The sequence below is a fragment of the Rhineura floridana genome, chromosome 2 (assembly GCF_030035675.1).
Source record: "Rhineura floridana isolate rRhiFlo1 chromosome 2, rRhiFlo1.hap2, whole genome shotgun sequence".
NCBI classification, from domain to species: Eukaryota; Metazoa; Chordata; class Lepidosauria; order Squamata; family Rhineuridae; genus Rhineura; species Rhineura floridana.
In genome coordinates, this window is record NC_084481.1 from 104,908,590 (window position 1) to 104,933,880 (window position 25,291).

The 25,291-nt window shown below is 39.6% G+C and overlaps 1 protein-coding gene across 1 annotated transcript in view; it reads right to left on the minus strand.

Annotated features, from left to right (window-relative positions):
• The window catches only part of LRP5 (LDL receptor related protein 5), a 155,895-nt gene that overhangs the window by 59,574 nt on the left and 71,030 nt on the right, over window positions 1–25,291 (minus strand). The window contains exons 6-7 of the mRNA XM_061609954.1: window positions 15,390–15,786; window positions 14,754–14,925 (exon numbers count right to left, since the gene is read on the minus strand). Coding sequence (XP_061465938.1) covers window positions 14,754–14,925; window positions 15,390–15,786 — 569 coding nt within the window. The remainder of the gene's footprint in view (window positions 1–14,753; window positions 14,926–15,389; window positions 15,787–25,291) is intronic.

A 25,291-nucleotide genomic window follows, 5' to 3' on the forward strand; every position in this document is an offset into this window, starting at 1 on the left:
CAAATAATACTATGAGCCTGTGGAGTTTCACAACTCTCAGCAAAGCGTAAAACAAAAAAATATTTTGCCAACCTTGATAAAACAAAAAGAAAATACTCTGAGCATGTGCAAGTTCACATTTTAAACACCTTTGACATCATCATTATGTTTGCTCACTTTCTGCCTTGGGACAGTTACTGACTCTCAGCCTAACTGGCTGAGGTCTATGGAGTATGAAATGGCTCAGGTTTGTCAAAAATATGTTTTACAAATATTTCAACAGCTGCGTGGTTCCATACCAAACTCATTCACTTGGGAGAATTAAACTGTAGCATTGTATTCCCTGTGAGTTAAATCCAACAAAGTAATTCCACTTGTGCAATAGAATTTCCCTTCCCTCTCTTCACCCCGCACCCGCCCACACACTCCACAACCCCCCAGACTGTTGGGTTAACTCCCGAGCAAATTTTTTTTGGGGGGGGGTGTACGCACACACAAAGGTTACATGGGGATAAGAGAGGGAGGGGAATTCCTGTGCTATGAGTGAAAGGAGTTCTGCTCATGCAATGATGTCATGGGATACAACCATATCTGGCTATTTTATCTGGCTATTTTTCCACTGATTGTTATATTACATTTAATGCATATTTTGGTGGGATTTTACATAGTACTAATTTCTCCTTGCACGACAGGACATTCTCCCCCTCTCCTCTCGTGTGCTCCCTTAACCTGTTCCTCCAACCTAGTGAGGTATGTAGTCTGAGATGACGATTGGCCAAAGGCCACGTAGCGTACTTTGCATCTGGGTAGGGAACTGAATTCAATTCTCTCGAGAAGGCGCTGGACATCTTCGAGGCGCCCGACCTCATCACTGGCGAGCTGCCTTCCGAACCCAACGATGACAAGGAGCTGGCCACCAAGTGCCTGGGCATCAAGGATGTGGGCGCCATTGGCACCTCCGCCACCGCCAGTGGCTCCCCCCTCGACTGCAAGGGTGGCAGCTGGAAGAGGCTCCAGCCACGAATGTGGGTGCTCTTTGAGGACCCCTACTCTTTCCGAGCCACCAGGGCTCCTGATAATCTGATACGCTAAGACGCAGCTTACTTAGCTTGCGTGTAAATCCAGCACTGGCCATCTGCTACCCCATGTCTTACTATCTGAGCAACACCGAGCTGTTCACCGAGTACCTTGCCCTCGAGCAGTACCGAGCTGCCGCCACCGCTGTTACCACTGCATAACAGGGAGAAGGAGAAAAGTTTTTCCTCTGTTCTTGTTGCATTGTTCTTGTTGTATTGTATTTGCATTGTTTTTCTTGCATTGTATTTTTACTGTATATTTTTTACTGGTTATTTCTTATGTAATTTTTTTTGTAATATGTTTTATAATATTTTGTTCACCACTTTGGGGGCCTTTTGGCCAAAAAGTGGTATATAAATAAACTATAACAAACTATAAACTATAACAACAACCCACTGGAACAGATTTGGGGAAGGCATGCATGGAGGGGGAGAGGGGGTAAGTCTCATTGTGCAAGCAGAAATTGTTGCACTGAGGGACGCAGCATTGAATTTAGAACACCTTTGTGATATTAGAACTGGGATTTTAATAGTTTTTGTGGGTTGCATTTATGAAGATTGTTAGCACCCCTGGAATCGTTTGTGAACAAAGAAGGGCTACAAAAAATATTTAAATACATATATACATAGCTCAAACAAAAACATTTTGAACCCATTACCTCAAATATTAGGTAGGTGGAGACCTCAACATCCATGTTTTAACAAGATTCAGAATGCCTTTCCCCATTACTGCTGTAAGGAGAAACATTAGCGTTTTTGCTTTGGTCAAACTCATTCTTCCAGCCTTCTTTCTACTACACACCCTTGTACAGCAGCAGCAAGTAAAGCCAGAGCTAAAACCTATCCTAGATACCACCCACAGGGAACCATGTACCAAACAGAAAAGTCTAACAAATACTCACATCTAGCTACCTAAAAGTATTTCTCCACTATGACAACATGGAAAGCAACTAGGTTGCATGTGTAGCTAGTAATAAACTGACATGTCAAATCAAACGGGGACTATGTTATGCAGTAGCAATATCTTTTGTTAAGTGAAGTGTCAGTGGCCATAGAAGGTAACAATATGATTTTATTTCAAAATGATTTCAATAGTGTAGGGGCCGCATTCACTTTCAGAACAGATTAAAATACATGCAAAATATTGTATCTTACAGCATTTCACAAATACATTTATGGGCTCGAAGAATTCATTATGGTAATTTGCATGTTATCACAAGGAAATCTTTCAAAATGACTTTACAATAGCAATTAAATGCTTGAACTCCAAAACACAAACCAAAGTTCCAAACAGCAATATATTCAAAAGGTACAGAAGCAATGAGAACTATAGAACCAAAAATAGTGATTATTGTTGAAATGAAATAATGAGTACTTAGGCAAACATGGGATAAGAAAATTTGAGTGCAGTTTTTATGCGGCTAGACTTCCATTGTAAATATTAATCTTTGGTTTTCATCAAGTGACAATTATTAGAGGACCTGGTAATGGGAGCTATTCTAACAGTAGCAGTAGTCAGTGATACTGGCTGTAATCTTACATGCACTCAGTCTGATTAAATCCCATTGACTTTCAATGGAGTTTAAGCAGCCTGTGTGCAGCACTACAGCCAAACTGATAGTCATCATCTAGAAGATTATAATTTGATGCAGTTGGGAAGCAAGACCAGAGTCAACAGATGCAACGACAGTTCAAACATTATTTGTATCATCCTCTAACAACGTGTAACTATTGTCAGTACCTAAACATGCTTGAACAATTTCTATAAATTTAATATACATTTTTCAAAACCTAAGCTTTAAAAAAATGTTTTAAAGATGTTTTGTTTTAATGTATTTTAAAGTCTGTTTTTGTGATGTTTTGAAGTGTTTTTAGTGCCTTTGTTTGCTGCCCTGGGCTCCTGCTGGGAGGAAGGGCAGGATATAAATCAAATAATAAATAAATAAATAATGCTGAATAACAAACAAGCCAATGGCAGTATATTTTTTAAAAGTTAAGACATTTTAGCTATAGAAAATTTTCTAGTTATATCTAAGACCTCAATCAACATTTAAGCAACAATTAGTACCATATTACGTTATTTTACAATGAAATTAAACATTCAAAAATTCAAAAAGGTAAAACAAATATGTAAATATAGCTGCAACCATGAGGCAAATGATCATTTGTTTTTGTTTTTTAAATATTGCTACGTAAATGGAATGAAGCAGTGAGCGGCAAGAAAGAAAATTTAACATCTATGAATGGATGATAGACAACATTTCAAAAACCCTTACAAATGGGAGTAAATTATGGACAAAGTCACTAGAGAGAAAGCAAGATGAAAACTGACAATGGATTTCAAGGCTTCAATGGTTCACAACAGGCTCTCAAGGGAAAGTTAAAAAGGGAAAAGGCAGCAGGACTACCTATAGGAGCTGCCAATGCAAAAGGGCAGCAGGGGGCCACCTTAGGTGAAGGATGTCTCACAATAAAAGGTGACAAGCAAAACATATGGAGCGTTACACTAAAATCAGCATGCAGACATACCAATGGACTACAATCATAAAAGCCAAGATGCAACCAATATTAAGTGGAAAGACATGGTGCTTTATACTGTTTGCCTATACCAATATTTAACACCAGGGAGTGGATCTAAGTAGGAGGTTAAAAGTAACTTAAGCCACCTAGAGATTACTTTAGGCTCAGACATAGGAGTAATTAATCATGTTTAAGTTTAAATATTTTCCATCATTTTCTCATGCAAGCTGAAGTATGACCGTTTCCCAGTTTTAGATTCATACAATATGCTTGATAGGCCTTGTTTCTGGTTATTTGTTTTTAATTCAAAAATAAACCTAAAGTTTAATAATAAATTAGTTTTCAATAGGTTTTAGTTGTAAGCTTTCTTAGTAAGAAAATCCTATTAACTACAAACCAAGAATGGATAAAAGACTTGGATGCAAATCTATGTTCAGTACTTTGAATATACAAATCACAGAATTTTTTATTTAAAAAAAAAGATATGCAGAAGCTAAAACAAAACGTCTTAACAAAAAGGTGACTCAAATTTGAATGTTAATTTTGTAAAGAATTTCCAACTTAGGTGTTCATTCCCCTTCTCACCATTCAAACAACTGCGGTGTAAGGCAGTTTTAAAAATCGCCTGTTCAGGCGGATGATTTATTGACCACTTTTTTGCATGTAGTCCCATCAAAGCGAGTAGAATTATACCAGCCAATGAGCAACTCCCCCCCATCTCTTGATTTCTTTAGAAAAACCTAAAAGGGGAGGAGAAAAAAGTCTGATACTGCATTTGCATAAGTGCACAACACAGGGGATTTCTGAGCATTCATATCGGCCAAATCAACCAAACAAATTGCCTGAAGAACTGCAACAGTAAGCTATTGGGGTTCTTATGTCGGCAACTTCAGAAGTCCACTGGGAGAATAAAATCTTTTATAATATTTTTTTAAAAAATCAATCACAATTCTTGTTCTCTCTCTAAACCTGAAAAAACCTGTGCACCACTAATTTAGCCCTCTTACTAAAGAATGAATACAAGATAAAAAGGAGCCGACAGCTGGAAGAGAGCCAACAGAAAGCTTTCAGGAGCAAAATGCAAAGAGAACTGTGTTTGTTCTGCATTCAGAATTTTACATGGAACTCCACAGATGAGATGGCATATCTGGCTACAGGTCCAAGAATACACATTTATTACACAGAGAATGCTGTTGTTAAAAATAAATTGGAGATTAATGCCTTCTAACCAGAAGTGCACGAAGAATTCCTGAGCAATTCAATTCCCACAAGAAGGAACAAAGTTTTCTTTCAAAAGTCACCCTTTACTGGGAAGGGTGCTTCTTTACAGAGAGTCCCAAGTGGAGAAATAGGCAGCTCCTGGCTTTCTATTTATAGTCATTCAGGCAGTGAATAGTTTCATTCCAAATGCCACAAGGCATACATGCAACCTTTTATTCCAGGGGGCTTATTTGTATTTCATTTCATAAAGTCCAGGACTAGGAAGACAAAAAGAATTTTTAACAAGTGTGCAACAGAAACTTGGGAAGGAGTTGTGTGTTCAGCTTCTTTATTGGACTAAACTAGATTCTTAGAAACTGGTATGAGAGAAGGGGGAGAACTCAAAAACTGTCCTATAAACTTTTTACTTTTTAAAAGAAATGTTTTAAAAGAAGGTTTTTGCTTTTTAAAAGAACTACATGGGCTTTTTTTGCTCATTAACCATGAATACTAGTGCCCAGCAATTTAAGCAAATCACTAGGGGGGGGGGACAAGGAAAAGGAACAGAGGGGTGCAAGCATTTCAATTAGCTGTCTTTGAAGGACCCTTCTGAATGAGAAAGACAGAACACACTTGTCAAATGCAAGTTCAAGTGAAAGCCACTTCTGCCAATGAAGTGCACAGATGGCTGTGGGGGTTCCGCTAAACCTTAGCTGGGCCCCCATTATGTCTTTATTGCTCACAAAAAAAGGCAAGGGTCACCTACAGTTTAGAATAAGTTAGCTTCCTTTCCCACAGGATGACTCAAGTCAAAGTTGTGAGGGAAGTCTTCCCTTTTGAGTGACTGCTGTCTCATCAGGGCACTGAACACTTAGAAAAAGCTGAAGAAACACATTTTTAAAAATCTTCCACCATTGCAGACATCAGATAGTTGGAATTCTCCTGCGTATTTCCATAAAGGGGGAATGCAGAGAGATTCTGGCCAGATGACACTATTTTCAGCATGTTGTTTAATGAGTTTTTTCTCTCCAACAGGTTCACAGAACACAGAGTTCAAAACCACTTAGAATTTGGACAATGTGGAAATTCCGTTTCTATTACATATTTGTCTATATAAAATGCCATCACACCATATCTTGGGGGGGTTGTTAGTGAGTGAGACCTGTGTAAGTCAACTCTGCCTCACAAATATCTGGGAAAAAAAGCAGAAATAGATTAACAATTTCTGCATGTGTTGCTAAATTATAAGGAAAATTAAGATTAAATAGAGCAATACAGTAATCCTATGCATGCACAGCAGATCAGGTTTCTTTGCAGCTGATTCCAGCGCAGAAATGAATGGCTATGCATGCAAAATTACATTCCTTTTTAGATATCATTACAATTAATTCACACAATCATGAGAGTGCAGCACAAAGTCAGTGTGATTCGAGTTAGGAGTGTATGAATGGAACTATAAATTGATAGACTTCTCCTGTGTGGTTTGTGGGAAATCTGAAGAACTATGGATGGAGGCATATAGCTGGTATAGCACAGTGCGGGAGGACAGCCTGGCTGGGAGTCCAGAGTCTGTGAGTTCAAATCCCCACTTGTGTCTCCTGGGTATAAAGGGCCAGCTAAAGATCACCCAAACAGTGAATGGCTCAGGGGTTACGTGCCCTGCCACCTGTGCAGCTGTGGGCAAACTGCATAGTTCCAAGAAGCCCAGTTGCCCCCCAGCTGGCAGTTGCGGACAAGGAAGGGGCTGGCTTGTGCAGCTGTGGCAAGCTGAGCAGGCCCTAGCCAGCTGGGGAGGACCAGCCTCAGAGGGAGGCAATGGTAAACTCCCTCTGAATACTGCTTACCATGAAATCCCTATTCATAGGGTCGCCACAAGTTGGGATCGACTTGAAGGTAGTCCATTTCCATGTTTCATGGATGGAGGCAAATTTCTTGAACAATTATTCACTGGTAACCATGATGAAGAAAATGACATTTTTAAATTTTACAAATGCTAATCAGAAAAGGCAACATTTTCACCCAATATTTCTCCATGAGGTTGACAATCTCATCCACACTCTGGCCCCAAAGTAGGAATAGATCACAATGTACTGGTAGATCTCTGAGTGATTTGAAGTAGATTAGCAGATTTCTGACTCCCAAATATTTAAAAATGGTAACAACAAAATGACTCCCACACCCCAATGAAACTGCTGACATGGAGAAAGGGGGATGGATTGTAACCACGAGCAGATTTTTGTATGGAATTCTGGTACACAAATTCCTGGGCTCATAATTCTTTAATTTTAAGTATCTGGCACTGGTTGACAATCTCTGGGTTCCAGTAATACAGCAAAGTAGATCAGTCTGTCCTTCCCTACCCTAAAGCAAAAGAATGCCATGGTTTCTACTGCCTTTTCTTTAACTTTCTGCACCTAAGGGATAAATAATTTTACCTTGCAACACAGAATGCAATGTCCAGTTTGTTTGGAAAGATAAATGGGGTTGCAAGGGAAGAATGTAGCAACATGTATTAAGAGGTAAAAGATGGTAGCCATGATGCCTATGTGCCACCTTGAGGTGCAGAGGTGGTAGGGCTCTGAATACTAGTTGTTGGAGAACAACAAAAGGGAAGGGGCTATTGTTTGTTTCCTGCTGTGGGCTTCCCAGAGGTATCTGTGAGCCAGCATGTGAAACAGGATGCTGGACTAGAAAGGCTTTTAGTCTGATTCAGCAGGGCTCTTTTTGTGTTCTGATAACAGTAGAAAGGATAAAAGTCATCTAGCCCATTGGTGGGCAGATTTCCACTGCGTGGGTCAACTCACTAACTTTTTTTATTTTTAAAACCAGAGCACTAAAGTCCACCAGCCACAGTCAATAAATAAAAGGCATGCTGGGAACTTTAAAGGAAGCTTACCACTGCCACATTAGCCCAGTCTGTTCCACTCTGTTTCCTGAGCTGCTCTCACCAGGCTCACACCACTGCCACTTCTATCAAGACTAAAACCCTACCAACCATTGGTGTGCTGCCACCACTCGTTACATGCAGGGCAGATGGCACTTATTACATTAAATGCCATAGCCTTGGATCCTAAGTTAAGGAAATTCACAGAAGGAATCTCCAAAAGCCTCTCCAGAAGTTTCTTTTTTTGGGGGGGAGGACTCCTGAACAATGTGGGATGGGGATGTAGGGGTGAGAAGACAGGAAACGTTCCTTCTGTGAACCTCCTTAATAACTTATCTTAGGATCCAAGCAATTATTTATTTATTTATTTGATTTATATCCCACCCTTCCTCCCAGCAGGAGCCCAGAGCGGCAAACAAAAGCACTAAATAGACTTTAAAATACATTAAAACAAAACATCTTTAAAAACCTTTTTTTAAAAGTTTTCCAAGACATCTTTAACAAAAAAGTTTTAAAACATATTAAAAACCAATTCCAATACAGATGCAGACTGGGATAAGGTCTCAACTTAAAAAGATTCTTGAAAGCGGGAGGTCTTCAATAGGCACCAAAAAGATAACAGAGATGGTGCCTGTCTATTTAAGGGGAGGGAATTCCACAGGGTAGGAGCCGCCACACTAAAGGTCCGTTTCCTATGTTATGCGGAACAGACCTCCTGATAAGATCATATCAGCAGGAGGCCCTCGCATGCAGAGCACAGTGATCGACTGGGTATATAAGGGATAAGACGGTCTTTCAGGTATCCTGGTCCCAAGCTGTATAGGCCTTTGTACACCAAAACTAGAACCCTGAACTTGGCCTGGTAGCAAATGGGCAGCCAGTTCAATTCTTTCAGCAGTGGGGTGACATGTTGGCAATACCCTGCCCCAGTGAGCAGTCTCACCGCTGCATTTTGCACCAGCTGCAGCTTCCAGACCAACCTCAACATTTTCCTGTTGGTGGGCAGGGCAGCTAGTGTGAGGCTTTCAGAAAGCCAGTTTTGCTGCTGCCTGTTGTGTGCTTCTGCAAGCTAAGCTGGTCCAGGCCACTGGTCTGATCATCACTTTAAAACATGCATGCAATTAATATGCCCACCACCACTGAGCTCTTGTGAGTGCCCCCCCAAATTAAAGCAGAGAGTATGAGCAGTTGTGAGCTCATTATCAGTTTGTCATGAGCCAGTTTCACAGCAGACAGATAATAATCAGAAGTTCTGTTCATTCACATCATTTCAAACCATCTTTTTGGCATAACGAAGGTGCAGTTATTCATATAACAGGGAAGCTCAAGGATTTCGCTCAAGGTAACACTTGTGTTCCTACACCATTCCATTTTCTCAGCACTCAGACTACACTATTTTGTTCCTAGAAAAATATTCTACAGATCTACCACATGACACGAGAACTCATTTAGAAATCTGAAGAGAAAGAAAGTGAGGTGTGTTGAAGCAGCCCACAGCTGCTCATCTCAGTTATGTTAGCTCCTTCACTCTTCAGAGCATGGATGGAAAACTTGCGGTTCTCCAGATGTTATTAGACTTCAACTCCCATCAGCCCTAGGCGGCATGACTAATGGTCAGGGATGATGAGCACTGTACTCCAACAATATTTGGAGGGCTACGCATTTCTCATCCTTGTTTTAAAGCCATCAGGATTGTCCAGTGTGGACCATTTTGCCCTCATTGGCATTAGTGAATCATATTTCAGCGTATTGCTGCTACTAGGAAAAACATTAAGATAATTTTTAATTAAACTCATTTTGGAAATGCTTCTGTTCATTAGAGGCTGTGGAAGAGCAACTCCATGCCATTTCACCCAGGCTGGAGAACAGCAGTAAGATGCTTGAAGGATTTTAGACATACAGTATGGTCCAAAATTTCAGGTTATGGTTTCAAAGTTAAAAAGAGCGAAAGGAATTTTGGTTCTCTCAGTGATCTACAGAACAGAACAACTGGATGCTAACTCCACACCAGAAACTAGCTATGACGGCAATATTTGATTCTTAAAATGGTACTCAGTCACTCCTACCCAGAATGAACGAAAACATGGAGGGAAGGAAGATCAGGAACGCACTCGCTGGCCCCACTCCTGGCCTCCACATGTTTAAGAGTCCCATCTACAGAGCCTAAAGATGTATACTTGAATGTGTGCAGGTAAGTGTACCATGGAAAAGTGAAGGGTTCAAACCATGCATATGAAAGAGTACATGCTTTTGTGTTGATGCACCCTCAAGTTCCAAACACTGCAAGGAAGTTGGGGGTAGGTGCAAAGATTGCATTCCTGATCTTCCTTACTACCACCACCACCACCACCACCACATCTGTCCTTTCCTAGCTGGAATGAAGACCTGAACAGAGCTTTAGAGGGCATAGGATTTAGGCAAGAGAACATAGGGAATGGAAAAGAAAAAAAATCCTAAATTAATTTACTATTAATAAAATAAAATGATTAGAGGTAACTCTTTGTTAAAGTTAAACGTTAAAAGTCAAATTTACTTCAAATCCATCACCTTCCAGAACCTAAATATGTCCAAGAGCACAAGTAATACGAACACTATTACATGCAGATCCTAACAATTCCATCCAGAAGTTTCATTGCTCCCTATAGTCTAGCATTTTCCTCATATTGCCAATAGGATGGGGCAAGGTGGAAAGAACAGTGCTTTTGCCTAAGCAGGCCTAATGCTGAAACACTCCCATCTTATCTAGTTTACCATTGCAATTATGCAAATCTTCTCGACATGGATTAGCACTGTATTCTGATCACACTTGGAACATAGCAGTAATAAATTTAACAAACACCACCACATTTTGCTAGAGATTTACAGCAAGGTTTTTTTTCCATTTTGGTTCTAAAAACAAGCCTACTTGTACAAAATATTTTCCCTGTGAAGGCATAAATGCCCCCCTCTCTCTCTCTCTCTCAACTAGGAGAGTGTACTCTGATGTTAAGTGGGTAAAAATAGTTTTTTATTGGAAGTAGCACCTCATCAGTATAGAACTCATATAATTCTTCAACTTTTCAGTTTAATGAATCCTGAGGATTTCCTCTTGATAAATATAGTAAGCTTAACAGGGTAGGGACAGTTAAATATAGACTCTGGCTTGGATCCAACTCCCCACTTCTGCAAGCAAACACAATTCCACTCACATGGCCAGAGACATCACTGATTACCTCCCCCCCATTTGCAGTCTCTTGCCCCCTACATGATCAGGGACAGGAGCACAAGATGTGGCATTGGGGCCACAGCTGAAAGCGGGGCACTGGAAACACACATTTCATACAAACATATGTTGTGAATCATCTTGAGGGAGCTGTTTTGGCCCTGAAAGGCAGTATAAAAATAAAACAAAACGCTAGAGCTTCTGCACACACAAGTGAGGTTTGAATCCAAGTGCTATCTATAGGATTTTTCTTTAAAAGAACAAGACATAGGCAAAATGTATAGGAAATGATTGAAAGTTAGCATTCTTTTTCAACCACCGGAAGGAAACTATTAGTTGTTATGAGAGTTTCAGATTTGTGTATAGTTATACTGTTGCAGTCCACAGTGGTCCTTTAAGCTGTTCTCACGAGGTCAGTCAACTCAGGGGTGCTCATGATGATCAATGCCCATTTCTCCTTCAACTGTGGGAAGGCAACTGCTTTATTTCTGACATAGCCTCCTCAGGGGTCAAAGGTCAGATTCCTCCTATTCAGAAATCCCAATGGTCTCCTCCTCCTAGTCCCATTTTTTGAAATAAAAGTTCATTTTGACATTGTATAAAGAAGGCAGAATTAATATTAAGCACAACAATACAACTTTTCTAATAACTTTTTAAAAGCTTGACAAACTACAAAAGTACTTACAATTCCAAAGCAAAAATAGAAAAGCTTCAGCAAATTAAAAAATAACATAAGACTATGCACTTTAGAATTTATGACAAAAGAAGCTCTACTCACATTAACTCTTCTTGTTAATACTATGGTCCCTTGTCTTTTGCGCTGTAGAAGGCAAATTTAATTTGGGTATTAAAGTGGGGGGGGAAGGGCTATGCTAATCTGCCTTGTAACTAATATTCTGAATCAGATTCTCTTTTTAGGAATTTTTCAACATTAGCATTTCTAAAACAAATTAGGTACAAAACAAGAATTACATGTTAATGAATAGATGCTAAGATGAATTCCAAAATTTTTGCTTGATTTGCAGTCATTTACGAATGAAAAAGAAAGAACCAGAAAAGAGGAACATTTTTGCTACCTTTTATAGGAAGGAACCCCTTCTTGCACTGATCTAAATTGAGATCGTTATATGAAATAACATATTTAATATAGCAGAAATTATCTGAGAAAAAGCTTGATTTCTGGACAGGTCAACACTTTGAAAGCATAATCTGTCTTTCGTTAACAGAAATATTTTCACAATACAATTTATGATATTTGACCAAACAGCAAAACCAGGAAGAAACAGGCTGTACTAACTAGCAAGTCAGCTTTGGTAGGTTGGCAGATGAAGGGGAAGAACCACAGCGTGACACTAATGACCCAGTGACACACTTTTTAACATAACAGAAAACTGACACCTTCAGGAAAGTAACTGCAAAACATTTCACATTATAAACGAGGAGAAAGGTATAAGCGCACACTTTTTAACTCTCGATGTTGCATTTTATCCCTAACTATAACTATAGCATCAAAATGATTTAAATCAAATTATTTAAATTAAAAACATAAATAGACAAAGAGTTCAACAATTTTTAATTATGCAATTATGTCGCATGGTCATTAAACAAATGCTAAAGAGATAATACTAAACCACAAAATTGGTTTTTAAAGAGAATTAGGAACTTCTACACGTGGATACCAGTGGCTGTTTGTTTCATTCTCTGCTGGAAGCTTGTAATCCGTATTAATCTGCTGTTCATTCCTGGAAAGCAACTTTTCCCAATGAAGTCCTAAATTTGCTTTCAATTCTTTTATGTCGTTTACTTTGCAGCAGCTGATTCTGTCGAGTCAAATATATTATTTCTACATACACGATGTGAAATCTGCTATATTTCTCTTCTCCCTTCCCTCTACCCCCCCCACTCCTCACCCTTTGCACATGCTGCCAAACTAACTTAGCAAAAAGGTTTTAAAGCTGGGAACAATGTTACCACAGGGTGCCAAATTTGCAGTGAAAGCCCCAAAGGCTGTTGTCACGCAAAGTTTGACAAGGCTTGCCAAATGGTTTCTTCAGGATATAAACTGCTTGTGAAGTAACTGAGTCCTTTGTATTTACAGCTGAATGCTGCAGATGGGAAGGTCTCTGCCAAGGAAGAGTAACTGCTGTTCTTGCCATGTGAAGGTTTACACACATAAATAAGGAACTCACTCCACTCCTAATGCATACGGCTTTGCTGCTTGTGGGGAGGCTTCCACCTCAAGTAATGGAGTAAGAAAAAAGATGTTCTGAAAATCACAGCATCTGAGAAGCATCCTGACATACAATGGAATGAACTAAGTTACTAACTGAGCATCCTTGTCTATAGATCAAGTCAGGAAAGCCCACATTCAGGAGTGGGTTTTGTGTCCACAGCTGTTGATTTATTGGAATCTGTATCCTGTACTACCCCAAATATTGAGCTTTTTAATTGAAATATGAGAAACTACAACAATCTCTTTATTTTCTTTATTCCAGGAGGAATCTTACAAACAGGAAACAGATACCAAGAACACCTCTTTATACGTTTCAGTACCCAGAGAATAAACAGCATAGGTAGTATGCATTATTTACACAGCACCCAAAAGTATAGTAGGTGATTTATTAACAGATCGTCATTACATTGAGCTGGGGCAATTTCTAAGGATTTGAGAAACCAGGACCAATGTCCTAGGGGAGAGGCACAGCTCTGCAATAAGAAACATGCTTTTCTATTCAGAAGAGATAGTACTGGGCTACATAGACCAGTGGTCTGACACAGTTTAAAGTGACTTCATATGTTAGCACTCAAACTCATTCTCTCTTGAAATCTTTTCAACTAAAAAGAATCACATTTACAAAAAGCTGCATGATCTTCTGTGAACCATTTAGGAAACCATCTATTAGAGCAAAGGATAAGAGCAACTAATTGTAACAATGAGTTATTACATTGCTGAACTTCAATCCTTTAATTCAAACTTAAATATATCAAGTGAAAACTTATGAGAGAAAACAGTTTTGGAAGTATTAAGCGTTGCCTCACAGAGATGTAAATAGAAACATTAGCACACTTTTCCCTGCTGTTACGTTACTCCCTTAATGTCCTAATCTATTTTTCCTTTACACTCTCCTAAAAGACATTTAATAGTAGGCATTCTGAGGAAAAGCATAACTTTGAACACCATATAATGATGTTCAAACATAACTATCAGTAGCTTGAAGGCTATAGATCAGAAAATATTTTTTTCTCAACTTATTTACATTTATTGCTTAAAGTGAGCAAGTCTTGCAGTTACACAGAACTCTTCTATACATTAGTATGAATGAGAACAGCTAAAATAAACTACACATACTGAACAAGACAACACAGTTCTCTGCTGAAAGTTCTATAAAGCATATAGAATATCTGCTTTAAAAATATTCTCCCAAGTAACAGATCCATGGAGCCAAAACTCAGTTAAATAAACTCAACTTGTAAACTTGTAATAGTTTAGTTCCAATTACTCTTATGTTTCCTGTGTCAGGTTCTATTACAGTGAATTCAGTCCCCATGATACAGTCACAGATATCTATTGTATCCATACCTTAACTCTAGAACTCTGTAGTGCTTGGAATTTCAACAAGTTTAGAAAGAATTCATGGTAAAAATAGTCAGTTTCAAAGAAAAAAAAATGAACCCATGTGCCAATATGAATAATACTCATAGTAGCTCTAGAGCAGTGGTTCTTAACCTTTTCCCACTGCCAGCACCCCTTGGATTTCCAAAATATGCTCTCACACCCCTCGAAAAAGTGACTTGCACTCCCAGGGGTGCGTGCACCCCAGGTTAAGAACCTCTGCTCTAGAGAGTGAATTTTTATCACAGCTATCTGGAAAATGCAAGTGTTCTTGTTTACCTCTATTTTGTCAGTCTTTGCATCTCCCCAATAAAGTTTGTTTTCTTCAAGATCCAATGCCAAACCATTAGGCCATCCTAGAGAGGTATTCACCAGAACTTTCCTCTCAGAGCCATCTAAATAAGCAGACTCAATCTTCGGATTTTCACCCCAGTCTGTCCAATACATATAGCTGTTGGGAACAAATAACAGGCTGCTTTATACATGCCTCCTCATACATCAATATTCAATAAAAATATATCATTGTGGTTTCAGCTTGTGACATTTGGTAAAAAACTTTCCCTCATCAATTCTTCTATATAGGGGAGATTCTTCTATATATCCCCAGAGCGCACAAGATCACAAGTTTTAATTTTAAATAAATGAGGAGAAATAAGGTCCTACCCAACAAATTATGAAGGACTTTGCTACAATGCAGGATCTGATGTCTGGACATTGTAAATTCCTTAGATAGTAATGAAGGGTATGGATTGGAAGAATGGCAGTGCTTCTGATACAAAGACAAGCACCATCTGTACAATATAACCTGCATTGTCAGAATAGCCAACATTTACAGACCTTGTTTCATCAGCCTAAAAATAAAAAAGGAGCCATCTCTTCATTTTGTAATGATGATAAAAGATCTGCAAGACTCACCCCATTACAGGATTAAGCACTATAGCTCTGGGTTCGTCTAGGTTTTCCGATATAATGATCTTTCTCGATGTCCCATTCAACTGTGTAACTTCAATGCGATCTGTACCAGTGTCAGTCCAGTACAAGTTTCTAGCCACCCAGTCTACAGCTATACCATCAGGGTGATTTATTTCTGTTGTCACAAGGGTCTGGGCTCCAGATCCATCAAGGAAAGCCCGACGAATGGCTCTGACATCATCATCAGTCCAGTATATATAACCCTCAACAGGATCATAGTCTATCGCAATAGCATGCCTGATATTATCTATCTGCAGAATAATGTCAGTGAAATCTGGCATGTCCAACGAAATTCTTCGTAAATCTGTTCTTCTAGCAAGCAAAAGCACTTCTTCGGCACCTGGAAAAGGAGAAAAATCACCAGTAATCAGTATTTTCCATTACTTAAGTTTGAGAATCATTTGCTATTCAGAAAGCAATGGAAAAGGAAGACTGATTTGACAAGTGTGTTCAGACTTAGTCCTCCTAGTGTGTAATATAATAATGAGCCTGAGCCACTAAACCCCTCAACTGATTTGCAGTACACAGATAAAACTGTAGCATCTGAGCTCTAATGGTCACCTTTACCATTCCTATAATAGTAAAAATGAAACCAAAGTACAGCACTGAAAAATGGGGGGGGGAGCGGTAGCAAAAGAGCTCCAGTAGGGAGATTTCTTTTCTGGTATTCCCAATAGAAAGGTACACTCCCCAAATGCAACTTGACAAAGCAACCCTCCTCTATGTTTTTGATTTTTAAAATACAAATTTTGAGCAAAATAAAAATAGGATCAAAAAGCCAAGATTTTAAAGTTACTGAGACTGAGAAAATGAAAAAAGACAGACAACGCAGTTGCATCTCAATTTCATATATAAGTAAAGAAATGACACAAGAGAAGGATAGGATTTCATTTGCTAATATGGCTGTTTTCTGAAGGCACAGCACTGTACGTGGTTTCTATGTGCAGCATACTTATCCAGCAAGTGATATAAACATAAGACTTCAAGTTCTCTTAGCATGAGGCATACTTCATGTTTTGAGGAAAGAAAGTCATTTTTTTTAAAAAACAACCCAGAACTTTAACATGGGTAACTATAACAAGTCTCTTAGTCCATCTAATAGCTGAAAGGGGTTTCAACAGGTCTTACAATTAAACCAGGCACAACATTATAAACTACAGCACACACAAAAAAAGGGAAGTAATCACAACTTGCAATGGGGCAAACTAGACATGAAGGCAGTACACTTCCTGTAAAGGAAGCAGGGAAAGAGAAGGTGTTTAAAAGTTCAGGACAAGGTAGGAGGGAGGGGGCTGAACTCTTCTCCCCCATCTATACTTCCCCATGAAACTGCCCCCCCCCCGGTTTTCTCCCAGAGATAAGGGGTTACTTCCAGTGTAAAAACACTACCAGGTGAAAAACAGCTGATGAGGAGAGGTTTCAGGGGAAGCACAGGCAAGGAGGGAAGAGTTCAATATAATTTTCCATCAGTCCATGTTGCGCTTTAAAACTGCCCCAACTTGCTCCGTAAGAATTCAACACCCTCCCACTCTGCTTTATAGGGATTCAACTGGGAGCCAATTCTAACACCAGGTCTACCCCTGTCGTATTCTAATTTGCTTCTGAGCACATGTTGACTAAAAAGCTGAGTCCTCAGCAGCCATTTTAAGCAGCAAATGGCTATGCAAACAGCCACGTTTCTCCAGCTTTGGGTAAAGAAAGAAGAGAACAATGACATATTGTAGAATTCCTTGGGGAGTGAACTCCAGGAACACTGAGCAGCCACTAAGACAACATAATTGCTCATCATACACTCCTTACTTCCAAAGTTGAGGATGCTTTTAGTAGGACCTCCTTTGAAGATCTTAAAGCATGCTGGTTCCGTCTAGGCCAATATCCTATTCCACAAAATAGCCAACGAGATTACTCTGGGAAGCTCACAAGGAAGGCTAACATCCCTCTTCTATTGTTGCTCCCCAGCAACTGGTGCTCAATGGCATACTGTCTCTGAATCTGGAGATTCCATATAGCTATCATGGCTTAATAGCCACCAATAGATTTTTACTGCATGAACTGGTCTAAAAAACAGGGGGAGGATTAAAGTCCTCCATGCTAGTGGCCATTACCACAGAGTGGGGCAGCAAATTCATTACATGTTGTGTGAAATACTTTCTTTTGTGTGTCTTCAATCTACTACCACGCACTTTCACTAAGAGACTTTTGATATCTATGGGAGGGAAAAACATGAAATATTTCTTTTTATTCATTCTCTCCACATCAAGCAAAAAAAAAAAGTATATAATGCCCATCCTCCTGTTTAGTTGCCTTATTTTCCAAACTAAAAAAAAATATAATGCTTTAGCCTTTCCTCATAAAGAATATTCTCTAACCCCTTAATTAAACCAGGTACGGGGAACCCACAGCACATGGAGCTGCTCCACCCATCCCATGGCCTCCTCTCTTTGCCCCATTCACACACAGGAGTTAGGGGAGTTTTTAAATAACTTCCATTAATGTCAACTGAAACGTTAAGCAGCAGGGGCATTTTCCGGGGTGTGTGTGTTGCAACTGGGAAAAGAAGGGTTAACCCTCTCTCTTTGGGTGCTATGATGCCACCTTGGACAGGCCTAAAAGAGGTCTAAAAATATTTCAGATAAATAAAAAATAACAAGTAAGAGACTCCCTGCAAGCAAAAGCTACACACACTTGGCAGGAAGAAAGGTTTCAGCTCAGGCTGCTCCCTGTTTTTCTATTGACAGGGAAGCATTTAAAAAGGGAGGGGGGTGGAGCCAGCTGCCTAGATCCTTACTTTCCCCACCTCCTGCAGGGTCACCCAACTGCCAAATATGTGATGTCACAATGACACCCAATTGTCCTAAAGGTGTGAGGTCCGGGGGGGGGGGGACAAAAAAAATGGGGAGGGGGCTTCCCCCCTCAATTTTTCCAATTTTTCTGTGCCTTCCCATCTTTATTCTGTCCTCTTCACTTAATCCAGGTTCTGTAGTTTCCTTGGTTTTTGTTTGTTTGTTTTATGTGTGTAGTTATCCAGAGGAAAGAAGAAAAGTAATAAATACAAGCAGATCCTGGGATTTGGGCAGAACTGGGATGCCAGTCACAGAGAGGATTCAGCCTCCATAATCTTCTCAGTCTTGCAGCTTCAGAATGCTCCTGGATCCACTGCTGTGCCTGGATGCTACTCAGGTTGTAGCAGTGGTCAGGATTACCATTTTACCAACTTGATTTAGGAAGTCATAGCACTTTTCTAATCATCATTCATGCTTTTATAACTTTAAAGCCAGAAAAGTGAGTTGTTCGAGGGCAAGAAAATGAATATTTTGGGACTGGGGGAAGAGAGGGGGAGAATTCAGGAAAAGAAGAAGGCTGGGGTACCACGGAATGAGATTAGAGATTAGAATCCCCTCCCCCATGGCCATTTATATCCTGCCTCAGTATCCCCCAATGGATTCTGAACTAAGGAGGCACGGCAAAGAATATAGACCTAATTACTGGGCTAAGAAATGTATACAGCATTCTGTACAATGCAATGCAGGGACGGGTAATTTATAGCACACATACCAGATGTAGACTGCCAAGTCCCTTTTACAGCTCCTGGGCTGGCGGGAGCCATTGCTGTGAGCACTGCCTGAAATATCCCCCTGCAGGGTACAGCAGCTGACTGTGGCATTGCCACCTAAGCTCTGCAAAGTTATCTATAATCTCATAACTTTGAGAAAAGTCCAGGTGGCTCAACCAAACTGACAACAGGCATCACTGTTGCCATGACAGAGAGACATCAAGGCCTTCGAATGGGAAATAAAACTGCCCCGAATTTTGCTACTGAAAAATAGCTTCTCTATAAAACAAATTATATAATGGCATGCTTCATGCTGTAAGCTTCAAAGAATGTGTGAAACGCACTCCCCTCAAGAAATAGTATGGAGGGAATATTTATTCAAAAGCAAGCACTAAATTCAAGAATGTATGGATATCTGTTTACATTCACAGTAGACCAGACAGGTGGCGCTTAATTTAATGGGTGAGAGTAAACAGAGTCACCGCGGCCAGACTGGCTCAACTGAAGAACTGGAAAGAATACATGTTAATATAGTCAAACATCAATATGCAGATAAGAATGGAACAGCTCAGAACTTTGGATGAAGCCAATTAGCTGGACCCATTTCAAACTGGATTCAGGCCTGGTTATGCCACTAAAACAACTTTGGTTGCCCTAATGGATGACCTCTACTGGGAAAGACACATGAGGAGTGCAACCCTGTTGACCCTGATACCATCAATCATGTTATTTTACTGGAATGGCTTTGTGTGTGCCACTTAGGGCTTTAAAGGCAAATTGATTTTGCATGTAGAATGCTGTCCCTACTTGCAGTGTCTGTTTCAGAAAGTAGCATGGGAGGGGCAGTCTGCTCTACCTTGTGACACATTCCCCCATGCTTTTTCACATTTGCATGAAGCTGCTGAATAAGATCATGGTAGCGTCTGAGTGAAGTGTCATCAGTATGGCGGTATCCATCTCTACTTCTCTCCATTATCTCAGTCAGGTGAGGAACTAGTGCCTGGATTCAGTAATGGGCTGGGTAATGGCCAATAAACTGAAGATGAATCCTAACAAGACTGAAGAAACTAATGTTCAACCTGCTCTGGATGGGGACATCCCCCCCCCAAAAAAGAGCAGGTATGCAACACATACTGGAATTTGAACCCTGGACTTTGTGGCCCAAGTTCAAAACTCTATTCACTACACCATACCAGCTCTTCTGATATGCAACAGCCCTCTCCAACTGAGTGCCTTCCAGATGCTTTGGACTCCAACTCCCATCCAGCGACCATGCTAGCTGAAGCTGATGCATACTGTAGTTCAGAACATCTGGAGGGCACCAGGTTGGGGAAGGCTGTATTAGGTATTTGAAATTACCGGGGTGGATGAGAGGAGTCTGTGTGTGCATATAGCCTAATAGTCATTCTCACTGCAAAGAAACATGCATGCACACATTATTATTATTATTATTATTATTATTATTATTATTATATTCCACCCTTTCTCCCAGTAGGAACCCACAGACCATCAAGATATCCAATTGAGTCCAATGCAGCTGGGAATCCATACTGGCTGCTACAATGAGAAGTGATACATAATTCACACAGCACTTACCAACAGTGCTGGATTTAATGTAACAGTGCAAATCCAGAAATATCAGCATTCTTTCTAGGAAAGATAAATATAAATAATGCAAGAACCCTCTTGAACTGCTGTTGTGGTGACAACTCTAGGGAAGATAGTTTAAGCACACAAAGAAAGGTTTCCAACAACATACTGAGCTACAAATGTATCATAGTACATACTAACTGAAGTTTCCCAGTGTTGTTTAGAAGCCTATAAAAGGCAAAAAAACCCCTGAAGAATGAGGCCAAAGGGTTTGCTTGCTGTTTTTAAATTAATGATATAAAAATTTCTGTCTCAGAGGAGACACACAGAGTAAGACATACTATTGCAAAAAGTCATTCAGTGGCCACTACCAGAAGATACCAATAAACACTATGACCCTGGAAAAATAATATTCAGCTCTTATTTGTTTCACCAAGATTCTCTAAGAAATTCAGAGTAATTAAGGTTCACTGTCTAAGGTAGAACATAAAAGAGAACACTGGGGGGGGGGTGTCTTTCAGATTTGCACTTTCTGTTCCGGCACCCAACTCTAGCCTCTCATGCTGCACACAGACTTGGACAAAATACCTATGTTGAGTAATTTTAAATGCTTTGGTTGAGAAGCAATACAAAATACAAACTTATTTCTGAAAACAACGTACATTCAACACAGGATAAATAACACAGGAAGACAGGGGATGTCACAGGGGCACTAATCCTCAGTTTAACCCTGGAAGTAGTACTTTTCTGGGGCCTGACTCATCCTGAACTCAGTCAGCTGGGCCTAGCTGCTGTTGCTCTGACCTCTGTTCTCAAAGACAGTGAAGGCTGGATCCTTTGCTGCCTCCAGCAGTGAAGTGCCAAGGAATAAGCTCTGTGGAAGTTACACTGCAAAAAGAGAGTAACGCTTCCTTCATTAAGCATGAATTTCCTATTTTCTTTTTTTTTCTTTTTTATTATTAAATTTAGATGCTGCCCTTCTTCCCAAAGGGAGCCCAGTGTGGTAAACTATAAGTGATAAAACACTAAAAATACTTTAAAAACATCTCAAAAAATAAAATATCTTAAAAAGCATCCCCAAAACAGTCTGTGTCTATAGTAAAATAAAGACATCTACTTAAACGGCTTGCTGAAAGAAGAAGGTCTTCAGTAGGCACCAAAAAAAAAACAGAGTGCCTGCCTAATATTTAAGGGGAGTGAATTCCAAAGGGTAGGTGCCACAAGACTAAAGGTCTGCTTCTTATATTGTACAGGACAGATCTACTGATGAGATGATATCTGCAAGGGGTCCTCACCTGCAGAGCACAGTGATCATATCCTGGTCCCAAGCTGTATAGGGCTTTGAAGGTTTCCATGCAATATAACAGAGAGCGAAAAATTTAAGTGTTTCTAAACTTGTGTCCAACTTTTTCCACATGGATTTCCGACAAACTGCCATTAACTTATATTTCAAAAGAAAAAAAATCTCAAATACCAGCATTTCCCAGAACTGGAGAGTATGCCCCTCACTTCTCACATGCTAGTAATTCACTCACATATCCCCATTTATCAGCCCATCCCCACCAACAATTAAGATACATTAGTAGGTCCCCACACCATGATCTGGTATTTAATAAATTCCAAAAGTTTCAGCTTTTGTTAAATCAAAGGAAGCATCTGGTCATATAGCTATGGCACTAGTGATCATTTTGTAGAATTATACTATGAAAATGCAAATTGCCATCCTATTTCCAGAGCACAAAACTTAGTCAATTTTGGGTAAGAGTGAGGGGAAAGTTCATATTCTGAGTTATCTGAGATTTTTCCACTTCTGGCAATACCACTTGAAACACCTGAAGGTTAGCTAATCCAAACCCCATGTCTCAAGGTAAAATTAATGACATATAAAATAGCCCATACCACATCCAGATGCTTAAAAGTAAGACAGGCAGCCATCATTCCTCACAGACTGTATGGAGGGCAAATCCCCCAAAGCCTAAATTCACCAGCTAATCTGGGTTGGTGCTGGAAGATACCTTCCTGAGCCAAAAAGGGAATCTAAAGCTTTATTTAAAGGCGATGCATACACTCCCGCTGTTTTTAAAACTCTACCTCTACATCCATCAACAATTATTTGCCAGAAAAAAACCGGGAAAAGAATGTATATGTAACACCATATGACTCAATTAGCAAGGGGGAAATCACACAAATTCCTTATGTTTAAAAAGGGGAAGCAAAAAAACTTGGCTCTTTAGATTTGCCACACTGAAGTAGTTTCAATTTTTCTTAAAGTACAAACCTATCCCTTCTCCCTCACTGTGCCACCAAATTGTCTTAACATTTTCTGGGTGGTATTTGATGCTAGACCTACTGAAGTTAATAAACATGACTAACAGGTTCATTAATCTCAATGGGTCTACTCTAAGTAGGACTTAGTTGAAAACAACCCTGTTTCCATTGATCTTGTGTCAACTGATATGACAAAACTAACATCTATACAAGCCTATGTATGTTTTAATGAGCTGCATTTAGAAACACCTGCTCACTGTAACTGTATTTGAAAGGAGAAACAACCCGCAAAACACGTGCTGGTCCATTTATCTTCAGTTCCTGAACACTTCTCAATTTGTAGTTAACAAAAAGCCATGCAGAAAGCAGATTGGGGGGGGGACAGAGAGATGGTGTAGAGTCGAGATAGCATTCCCTTTAATCTATCAGTTTTACGTTTTAAAATATCCAAACTAGGTGCAGCACTTTCCAAGATTGTTGCTTTCCACTACTATTAAAAATTCATGTTTCAGCTATGAAAATGGCAGCTGCTTTCTATTTACAAAATTAACTCCAATCAGGGCTGACAGCAGCAAAGCAGTCCATCTCACCAGTTCAGAAAGAGCTGTTTATCATTCTCCCCTTGGCTCACTTCACATCTGACAAGTGACAAGACATTTATAATACAGTAACAAATGCTCCAATTTATTCACCCAACTAAACAAATGTAGACAGCACTGGTTGGTGTTGCTAATCAATGCCAGAAAATGCCATGCTATTCCTTTCCCATTTGTCTGTCTACCAATCAGACTAGAACAATGCTCTGTTGTGGGTCGCTCTCCAACCTTTTCGCTTCTCTCTCTCCACTGCCAACTTCTACAAGCACCATTTTGCTGCGAGGGGAAGAAGATGAACAAATTCTAAAACCTTAGTTGGCATATTATACAACCACTCCTATCTTTGAATAACTATAATATGACAAAGCTACAGTGTCCTGGTCCCTTGAATACAGAACATACCCTTATTTGTATTATTAAAACCAATCTGATTTTTAAAAGCCATATAGAGATCTGTTAGTTTCTGAAACACATTATTATTATTTTATTTTTTATTATTAGTCGTTTGATACCCGAAGGTCCCCAAGCGACTTACACAATGTTAAACTAAAAACAAATACAATACACTAGAAAACATAATAAACAACAACAAAGCAACAGCACCCCCACACAGCCACAGGAAGGTCTGGCAGCATATTAAGACAAAACATCATCTCAGTCTATCAAATGCCAGGGAAAAAAGGTACGTCTTTATCTGGCGCCAAAGAGATGACAATGAAGGCACCAGGTGAATCTCACTGAGGAGCATATTCCATAGCTGGGGAACCATAACTGAAAAGGCCCAGATTAAATTATCTGGCAAGTTCCCCCTGCACACAATTGGAGAAAATCATTGTTGTATGTCATGAGCCATGCAGAAGAACAAATACTACCATGCTAAATTCTCACCAGCTCTTCAGACAATGACATTTTAACACAATCAAGTTTGATGTTAACACCAGTTGTTAAACATCCAGATTTGCATGGAGAGGAAAGTAACAGGATCACTTTAGAAAGTGACAGGATCGTTGCCACTATTATTATATCTAATAGGGGAATTAAATGCCAAGGTATGTCACCATTTGTAAAACACCCTCCTTCAAAACAATATAGCTTATTCCTCCTACTAACACTGAGGAAAAGATACATATTCAACATTTACAATCCAATAAAACAAACGCCAGCTAAGACAGCTGTTATCAAAAATACAGCAAATCTCATTAATGAAGAAGGTTCTTCAACTATCTTTGCATTGGTTGAAATACGGTTTTAAAAAGCCAGAACTTAAGATAAAACCTCCATGTATTTTAATTAATCTAGTCCTTCCATTTAAAAAATGGGCAGACCCTTTATGAACCAACTACTTAATACTCAGCACAAGCCCCTGCAGTTCTGTATATAGATATACATATAGTTTACAGGTGTGCTTATGTGTGTACATGCATCTGTTTCCCCCCACTAGCCATTTCAAACTTACTGCAAGTTTCAATTTCTGTTAAGATTTTTGTGTAGAAAAAAACAAGCTATTCCAGCAAACTGGTTAGGTCATATCTCATTAACAGCCAGTTAAAATTCCCACAGCGTTCTTTTTGGGGAAGTGTCTAATAGTCCAGTTCAGACAATCAGCTTATTACGCCGAGATATGCTTGAGCCTATTACTCCTACATAGGACCTCTTTGCTCAAGCTGTGATCAAGAAGCCTGTAATTAGTCACCGTTCCCCATTTTGTCCAAATCAGAAAACTATGCTTGTCAGCTTCCAAACAAGCCAGGGTATTAAACCAACTTCAAATGGTAGTTTAACATCCTGACTTGTTCCAAAGCTGGCAACCATAGTTTCCCAGTTCAGAAAAAATGGAA